Source organism: Cystoisospora suis (assembly GCF_002600585.1).
Source record: "Cystoisospora suis strain Wien I chromosome Unknown contig_2766, whole genome shotgun sequence".
NCBI lineage: Eukaryota > Apicomplexa > Conoidasida > Eucoccidiorida > Sarcocystidae > Cystoisospora > Cystoisospora suis.
In genome coordinates, this window is record NW_027155562.1 from 2,657 (window position 1) to 12,196 (window position 9,540).

General features: G+C 46.2%; 3 protein-coding genes across 3 annotated transcripts in view; 1 reads left to right on the top strand and 2 right to left on the bottom strand.

The window, feature by feature from the left end:
* Positions 1–342, bottom strand: part of CSUI_005740 (uncharacterized protein) — a gene marked incomplete at its 5' end in the record, with an annotated part of 479 nt that extends 137 nt beyond the window's left edge. The window contains one exon of the mRNA XM_068065910.1: positions 1–342. This exon is cut by the window's left edge and continues 137 nt beyond it. Coding sequence (XP_067922112.1) covers positions 209–340 — 132 coding nt within the window.
* Positions 343–1,113: 771 nt separating this feature from the next.
* On the bottom strand, positions 1,114–5,039 carry CSUI_005741 (rhoptry kinase family protein rop11 (incomplete catalytic triad)). Its single transcript, XM_068065911.1, has 2 exons — positions 4,401–5,039; positions 1,114–3,740 (listed from the first exon to the last, which is right to left on the bottom strand). Exon 2 carries the CDS (start codon positions 3,535–3,537, stop codon positions 1,603–1,605), a length of 1,935 nt encoding a protein of 644 aa, XP_067922113.1. The 5' UTR covers positions 3,538–3,740; positions 4,401–5,039; the 3' UTR covers positions 1,114–1,602.
* Positions 5,040–6,095: 1,056 nt separating this feature from the next.
* Positions 6,096–9,519, top strand: CSUI_005742 (centrosomal protein of 120 kda; the record flags this gene model as incomplete). The annotated part of the gene is made up of 2 exons (XM_068065912.1): positions 6,096–8,306; positions 9,299–9,519. Coding segments are annotated over exons 1-2 (1,665 nt in total), but the record flags the coding sequence as incomplete, so codon positions are not given.
* Positions 9,520–9,540: the final 21 nt, after the last annotated feature.

Consider the following 9,540-nt stretch of genomic DNA (forward strand, 5'->3'; position numbering starts at 1 on the left):
GCTACACGGGTGTGCTGCGGGTTACCACCGCAGACGCTTCCAATGGGAATCTATGGACCCTGAGGATCCAGCCTGGGTACCGGATTCTCTCGGGAGCAATGGCTGTTTCCCGGGCGCTCTCGAAGGCATCAGGGCTGAAGGATGAGCGAGGGGGAAAGGGTAGGAAAGGGGAAGTTCTTGATGTCCGAAGATTTGGCTAGAGAATGAACTAACGCTGTACGTGCAGAACGGCTCCGTGTGTGTGGAAATCGACCCTCAGTTTTCCGTGAACGAAAGCCAACGCAAATTCACGGCGTAGTTCTCGTAACCGAAAGACAATACTCTCAAGCCGCGGACAGAAACCCACGTGCGGCCGTCAGTTTACGTCGTTGCAGCTAACAGCTCCTGTCTTTTAGTACGTGGCCCAACTCTCACAGAGACTGTCGGACCGCACCAGGGGACGCCGTCGACATTCTGTCACGCCAAAGGTAGGTACCCCAATCCTAGACAGTGTTGAACCTTAATGTAACGTCCGAAAGTATGGACCTGCAGGAGGCAGACCCAGATTACCAACGTCCGTTTTGTCCGAACTGCTGTCCAGGCGGCTAAGTCTCTGCATTCTCTCAGAATCCGAAGAATGATACTCAAGAAAATACTTTCAATCTGCTCGCCTCACTCGGCTGCCTAGTCTCCTTATTAGATAGGTGCCAACAAACCAAATCGACTGATCGCGACTCGCCTCGACTAGAGAAAAGAAAGAACGTCTCGTTCTTTGGAAGCCTCTGAAAATCTACATACTCTTACAACAGCAATACTGGATGCCTCAGGAGCTTACTGTAGTGAAGACTGTGTTTCATGCAGCGTCTATACCTATCTATATTGCATGCGTAGACAGAGTACTACAGACCACTCTGTCTCTTCATGAAAAGAAAGGAAGACTTCTTCAATCTCGATATAAACCAGCATTCACTCATCGAGCAGAAGCAGCCTCAAGCGGTCAACACAATCCGAGCGACGACTTCAGAAAGATTCCATCTGGATGTCTGAACAGACCGGACTATCTCAGCAGAAGTTGCCTGAGTATGGAAAAAGAAGTGAGTAAAATAAATTCTCCTCGGAAAGAGAAGACTATGTCCTGTCGACGATTCTTTCATTCTTCCGCTTAGCACAACAACAAAAAAATATACGACTCTCGCTTGACGCATGCATCTCGTCTATACAGTATCCATACCCACACTCAGTACCTATGTACTCTTCTTCGCACACTCGTACACCGCGCATGCATCTCGGAGATATGATCACTTAGTAGGCAGGTATGTACACCTCCCTGTTTGCTCCAGTCCTGGTGCCTGGAGGAAACACACATTCTCTCTTTCTTCCCCCCGCTGTTCACGTCCCTTTCAGTCAAGAGAGGTGACAGACAGGATGAAAAATAGATTGACTATATTCCTTCCTAGAATAACAAAAATCACCTTCACGCTTCCGCTCGGCGTCGATCCACCCGTCCCTTCAGACTATTTTTCTCCCATCAAATTGCGAACGAAGACACGGCGACTTCCTGAAACGACGAAAGAAGTGCATCGAAGCCCTTCAGCACCGTCCCCTATGTAGACATGGTGCCGTCTAAGGTTGTTCAGCAAGGAAGAGCGGATGAGTAGTGATCATATCATACGGCTTGGACCGGGTCTCGGGATTCATATCAAGAAGACCTTGTATAGCATCTTTAACTAACGGGAATTGCCCCATGTCAATTTCCACACATCTGTTCCAATCGACAGGAGCTGGATACGATCGGTTACGATTCTCAGTTGATGCTATAGAAGGATCATATAATGCTGCGAGAACCTGTGTATTAATCTGAGCGCGGCTATCTTCATGCATCATGTCATATATCATTCCACTGAAAGGAAGCTCATGGCACATCCACGTGAAAAGAATCATTCCCAGCATCCATGCATCAGAAGAACGGTGAGCTGTCACAGGATGCTCAGGGAACCTCAGCTTACATACAGCTAGATACGGCTCGACCAGGTGTGCGGACACAACATCTTTGCACAGATAAGTCTCATCCTTGTGCTTCACATACTGAAATCCTGAAAAATACATCCGTCCTAGATCATCGAGAAGAATGCTGGCAAGGGAGAGATCTCGATGCACAAGGTCAAGAAGAGAAAGATGACCCGCTAGCCTGATTAGGGCTTTGACTACATACACCCTGGCGAGAGGTGTCATTCGTCTACTACGGTCGTGTAGCATTAGAAGAGATCCACTTAGCCTGGGGAGAACCGTCACGACGTTGAGCAGATGCCGTCTTCTACGACCTGTTCCTAGCTTATGCATCCCCTCTGGATACCCTTCAAGCTTTCCTATGATGCGAGGTAGGACCATGCCGTACGTATTCATCAATACGTCACTTCCACCGTGTCTTCGGGCGATCTCGACTAGTCTTGCTTGAACTCCTTGGAGACGAACTACATGATCTTGGAGCTCACGTGGGTTTGATAGGGGAAATTTCCCCCATGAAGGCTTAGGAGGTCCCACCTGTTTCGTGACTACGAATGTTACAGCGGAAGCCTGACGGACTGTCCTGGAATGACAAGGGCCTCTACGTCTTCTGTTACCTCTCGAGGACGACTTCTGTCCGCTCCCCTCCGACCTTGCCTCTTCTTCGCTCTCTTCTCCGTCGGATGCCGGAGATCCTGCCGGTTCAACGAAATCTCCTCCGACCGTGACAGACTGCGTTCCTGAACCGAGGACAGGGCCTCTTCGCAGTAGAAGAACATCAGCATCACTGCTTGCTCCTTGACCTCCGATCGGTCCTTGGATTCTCGAGCCATCACTTGATAGAATACGTATATTCATCAGAGTACCTTCGGGAACGGCTTCTTCTATAAGGGTGACAGCCCCACGGTCTGCAGAACCCCGAGTGCCGAATCCAGCAACTCCCTGAACATATCCCGAAAGCTCGTTCCTTCCGCGTCTATCGCCTGAACCCATCCAGGTAGCCCATGTATGAGGAATCGCTACAGGAGTAGCAAGAGGAGAGAGACTTAAAGATCGAGGCGTAGCAGGAGGAGAAAGAATCGCAGGTGCTGGAGGAGGTGGCGAAGGTATCAGGCCTGCTTGGGCTCTGAGGCCCTGAGAATAACTTGTTGATAGGAAAGAAGAAAAGCTTTCTTCTCTTTGGTCTTCATCTTCGTCATTTGAATCGTTGGTGACGGATGATGGATCATCAGATGGTGTAGAATAATGGCGGGGTGACGATGGATCTGCTGCTGTTGATCGATGCTCTGAGATAGATTGGTACGAGGATGAATCTCCTGTTGAGAGATCATATCCAGTGGCAAGGAGGATGCTAGACACCTTCGCCATAGGGTTTGCATTGTGTGTGGAAGAATCTCCACGTCGAAGGAAAAGGATAAGGAATAAACAGGACATCCATAATAGGGAAGAAGAGAGACGCGTACGAGAGAGATTACGATGTCTAGATGATGAAGAGAAGAAGAAGGCACCCGGTAGGGGAAAGGAAAGTGGACCGAAGATCTCCGTATGCATCATGTTGACAAACGACGAGGGCCCTTTGTATACACTTGTGTTTGGGTCTGTTTCACCAAGAAAGAAAACTATAAACCGAGAATACACCCCCAGCCATAAGTTCCCCCCTTCTTTCTTTCCCGTCCACTTTCTATCCCTTTCGAGATAATACTCTGCTCGATTCTGTTGCGTTGTATGTTGTTCTGAATCGGGTAAGAGAGATTCTCCTGCAAAAGACATACATAGGCATTAGGGCCTCAGGTGGCCTTTTTGTGTGATGAAAGGAATAAGGAGATCTTCATGGAGTCGAGATTCTCTCACTCCTATAGACCGAAGAGAAAGACACTGACTCGCAGAGAGGCATTGATAAATAGAACGTGGCGCAGCAGTGAATGCTTCACTGTAAAAGCAGAGATCAAAACTGACGGGGACACTAAGAAAATGTGAGAGACAGAGGAGGATAGGAAGACTCCGAAAGAAAGACGCGAAAGCCGCCCCCTACAATCGTCAGGGTGTAGAAGGGAAGAAAAACTAGGGTCGTTGTGAATACGCCGCACTTGCTAGCTAGTTAGCTATCCCGTGTCCTGTCTATCTTTTGCTCCCGGTCGTTGAAAGACATAGAGAAGGACTGTACGTGGTATTATCTGCGGACAGATCATTAGCAAAGAAAAAGGAAAGCCTCTTATGTGTGTTGGAGACGAGTGAACATCGGGTACGTTGAAAGGAGTGTCGTCTGTGGGGTATCAGAAGGAAAGGATGGACAGATTCTCCTTGTGAATGACAAACTAGCGATGCGGACAAACACAGAAGAAGAAGACATTCATGAATATAGAAGAGAGTTATGAGCTGCACCGATGACAAGAACAAGAAAGACGTAACATACGTACCTCCTTTTGCCTGAGCTGTCTAGACCCGCTGCGGCACTTGTCCCTCGTAGCTGGATCGAGCCGACAGGCCCAAGACTAAAAGAGAACTTCGACCTAAGGCATGCTTCAGCAAAGAGCCATCCTCTTTTCTCTCAGAAACTTCTGAGAGACCGGATGAAAGAGCACTTTGCTTTGCACCACCGCTCTGATTTTTGTCGTCCTGGCTTCGTCTTCAGTCTTGTGTCAACGCTGTGTTTGTCTTGTTTCATCTCTTTCAAACCGTCCCCTTTCTTGAACGTGGGGTGGACAAATAAAAACCAAAGGAGACAGGAGAGTCAGCCTTTTGCAGTCTAAGGAAGTGCAGAAATAATCATCGATGTCTTGACTCATCTGAATGCAAGGGGAAGAACAAGACGGCTCTCAAGACAGCGGCAACCGCGACGACAGCAAGCTGCTTTGACTGGCTAACTCGCTCTACGTCTTCCCCCTTCCTTGTCTTCACCTTGGGGGGGAGTGGGAGTGAATAGTAAAAGAAGCGGCATTGCCGAGTGGAGAAATGCATTCCCTCCTAGGCTCGATTTTCTCTTCTTTTGGTTTTCTGCTAGTGGAGAACGGAGTTTTCTCTTTTCCGCCGTTTTTCTTTCTTTGTCTGTGGTCCGCGTTTGTCACTTCTCAACGCATGGGTGTAAAGTCACGAGACAGCGGGAGAGAAAATCCTCTGTAATCTCTTCGGTCACTGCGCCGTTTTCTCTAGAAAAAACTGCTAATAAGAAGACTAATTCATACCCTTTGCTTGTCTTTCTCCCGAGAATGACAATTCTCTCTTTCTTCTCTCCGAGAGGAGGAGAGGGGAAGACGCATGCGGTGTGCTGGCCCGGTCATCTCAACTGAAGAAAAAGAGATCTTTGAGAGCGGTCACAGGAAAAGCAGAGAGAAAAAACAGAATATCAGGAATTCCCTCCTTTCCATTGTCACATTGAAAAGGCGTAGCCTACCTATGTACTGTTTTGTGACTGTTTCTCGTCGTCTCCGCTGTAAATACACCCCAAGTGTACCTGCACATACACCCCAAGTGTACCTCTACGTACACCACAGGTGTGCCCCTAACCGTAGTGCAGCTGTACCTCTCCCCCCTGCACGAGGAGTACGTCAGCCTCCAGTAGTGTACCACAATCTTCATCTCATTTGGCTGGCTTTTTCTTTCTTCTGTCACCCTGTAACTTTCTCGCTTCTGCGCCGGTTGCCTTTCAGAATCTTTCTCCTTTTTCTCACCCACAGCGGCCCGCTCAAGCGTTGCTTCTTTGTGGATAAAGCAAGGTTTTCTTTTTTTACTACGCTTGGTCTGTTCATTCTCAAGGAGGTGTCCCTGTACGGACCCACAAAGGTAGATATGTATACACCAAAGTGAGCTTTCCTCCTACCTTCTATAGGTGTTCCAGGAAGTGATGGATGAAAAGAAAGAAAGGACAAAGCCTTTCCGGAGTTTCTCCTTCTTTTCTTTCCCACTTTCTTTTCTTCATCTTCTGCACATCTCATGACTCCTCATTGCACTTTCTCTGTTCTCGGACCTACCCTGGCTCATGAGCGCCGCCGCAATGATGATGGATATTCTCTTCGAAAAGAAAAGTCTTTGCATTCAGGTGTATTCTACAAAGATTACAAACCAGAGATCTTTCTGCCACCTAAAGCGAAAAAGAAGGAGAGCTTCGGGGTCTCAATGAACTTGTTCTTTACTCTTCCCCTTCCACATCTCAGCCATCATACTACTCGCCTTTCTTTTCACGAAGAAACATGTAATCGACAGCCCATCTTGGCGTATGTATTATTTTCTCTCTCTCTTACCTTTTTCTCTTTCTCTCTGCCCTTTCTCTTTTACTGATGTCTCTACTCTTTCCCTGAGTCTTCCACTTTCCGTCCTTCTCCAAGCTAGACAATCGATGCCGTCCAACTGAAGCGTGAATCGATTTCTCAGGTCATCTTTCTCTTGAAGTACACACACGTCTCCATTCTGAATACGCTAAGAGGATAACACGGAAGGAAGAATCTTCCCTCTGTCTCCTCATTCTTCTTCATTTTCATATCACTCCCCGGACACCCTCAGTTTCCCTTCTTCCTTTCAGCCCCTACAAAACTTTCATCCATCCTCTCCGCTTACTTATATCTACCTATACATATATATCTATCTATCTAAATTTTATTTTTATATATGTTTGTGTAAAGCTATACATGAGTATCTGTGGGTATATATGTATGCGTATGCCTCCGCCTTGCTGATGCATGCATGCAAACTTCAGATCGCCATATGTCTAAGGTGTTGGTCTCGCTTGGCTTTGCCTGTATGTGGTCCTTCTCCCTTTCTCGATACGAAGTGAAATGAAAGAGAAGTTCACAAAGAGAAAGACAAATTTCTTTTTCCTCCCTCTCTCTTCTCGAGAGTCTGAAGGCAGGGACGTTCTTCCTTCTTTTTCTCCGTCTATATCACTATGGCTGAGTTGTCGAGTGAGCCTCTCTACTACGAGCGAGGGATTCCCTGTGTATTTGTTTCACTCCAATTCAAGGCGAAGATTGTTGTACTTCCTTCACATAATGCACTAGAGAATGAAGATGGAGATAATTATCATTCAAGTCGCAGAGAGAGGGAGAAAGAAGAAGATGAAGAGGAAGAAGGAGAAAAGAAGAAGACTAAACAAGGGCAACAACGACAAGAAGAGGAGGTGAATGAGAGAGAAGAAGGAGAAGAGATTGAGTATAAGAAGAAAAAGAACAGAAAGGAGATAAGACCAAGAAGAAAAAGATCATGCCGTGTTCGGCTATCAGAAGTTGAGGGGGTTCTCGATGATTTGTCTTCGACAGCATCAGGTTATTTTGTATGTAAGCTTCATAAGCTTCTCAAGAGATGCGGTGAGGTAAATGAAGATAATGAAGAGAAGAAGAAGAAGATCGGGGAAGAAGAAGAAGAGGAGGAAAGAGAAGAACAATCTCCTTCCTCTTTCTTTGATCGTTATACATGTAAAGTCTTTGGGAGTTTAGATGAAGTCTCGGATTTTCTTTGTCATATCGGCGAGCTGTATCTAGTAATCATACCTATGAAAGAATATAGCACGAAGATGAACACTTACAGAAGACAGAAGAAAGATGAAGGAAAGAATCTCGTCCATGTCTCTTCATCCCCCCCCCCTTCATCTAACACTATAAGGACATCCCCCTCCATACGCTTACGTACCCCTGTTTGTATGTTGGATAGTAGAGAAGACCTCTCAAGTGGGGATGCTTCAAGGCAACCGAGAAAAACGGATCGGCGTGTTTCTTTCTCTTCTCTCCCGCCTCTTTCTCAATCTCCTTCTTCATTTTCTTCTTCTTCTTCACATGGCGAGGATGAAGAAGCAGAAAAGAAAGACGTCAAGCCTCCTCTTGATCTTCCTCGAAACATGTCGCCCTCTCAACAGAACCTTGTGAATCCATCGGGATCTTTCGAAGAAGAAGAAGAGGAAGTAGAAGAAGAAGAAAGATATGTCACCTTCAGTTTGAAAGAGATCTTTGAGAATGGAAGTTTATCTGTACCTGCATCTTCATCTCTACATCGCCAGCATCCATTCTCTTCTTCTTCCTCTCTTTACTTCTACAATGAAGTCCAACTGGATCCTGGAGACGATGGGACCTTACTATGGGCGTCTCTTTATCTTCAAGAATATCTTGTCCCTTACGGGTTCCATCGATCTCATCCGTCTCTCCCTTCTCTAGACACAGGCTATCCCTTCCTTCTCTCTCTCTCTGTCATTCAAAATCGCAGTGTACGTACACTCCTTCAAGGAGGGGGCGCCGAAGGAGGAGGAGGAGGAGGAGGAAAGGAAGGGGGAGTCGCGCTACACCAAGATGAGCGGGACAGCAATCGACATGACGCCGATGAAAAGAAAAGAAAACCTCAAGGTAAGAAGAAGAGAAAGAACGACAATGAAAACGATAAACACAAGAAAAGAAGGAAGAAACAGTAGGAGAAAAGACATGAGAAGGACTAGACAGGGAAAGAATGAATGAAGGGGCGAATGAATGTACAGAAGGAGGGAGTCTTGAATGGGCTGAGCAAGAAGAGCAAACCATAAGAAGAGAGAAAGAAAGAAGAGAGGATAAGATACCTGGAGGACATCTCTCTCTCACGAACTTGACGTACTTCTCTCATCCATGGCAAGAGTAGAATGAGGGTCGACCTCTCTTCTTCCTACTGGTGCTAGGGTGACTGAGACTGCTCTTCATCTCTCCATACGATTCATATACACCAAAAGAAAAAGAAGAAATGAAGTTGACTAGCAGTGCCTTACCAAAGAAAAGAAGAAAAAGAAGAAGAGAGAAAGAGACTGCCGGAAAGAACATGAGAAAAGTCTTCATGAAAGAGAGTGGCCTCAGTGTGTAGGTCCCCATACAGAGAGTAAGACAAGACTGAGCTGTTCTTCTCTTCTCGAAGAGAGAAGTCCGTCAATAAGAATAAGCAAACGACATCGATCAGGAGGTAGGTAGAAGAAGGGGAATAGGAAGCCGAGGAATAGGAAGGATATGCAAAGGGGGGAAGCAGATAGGAGAACAAGTCTGAAGAGAAGAAGAGTCTTATCTTGTTGCAGACTCGAGTGAGGAAAGTGATGAGGCAGGTGTTTGCGAGACCCCCCATACGAACACCACTAAGCATGCTAGGTTATGAAGGGACTGATAAGAATAAACAGAAGAGATAAGATACTTATCACGAATAGGAATTGGGAAAGGACCTATCAGAGAAGAGAAAGAAGAAAGAGCAGAAGATTTGGAAGTATAAAGTGAGTAAGAAAGTATTGCTACTGTCCAGAAGAGACTCGTAATGGAGAAGGATTTGGATTTTTCTTTCTTTTCTCATTCTCATTGCTATTTTCTTCTTCTTCTTTCTTTGTATATAGAAGGATCTTCTTATTCACATCTCACTCAAAATGCAGGATCTCTCCTTCTTTCTCTCCGTCTTAACTCATCTAAACGTCTATGCCATTTAACTTCTTCTTCCTCGTCTTTTCTCTCAAATGAAAAATTGTCTTCTTCTTCTTCCTCATCCTCCTCGGGAGACTCCTCTTCGTCTTCTCTCTTCTCTCCTTGCACCTTTACACTTCCCCTGGTAGGGAACTGGCAAGAAGCTTTGATCTATCTA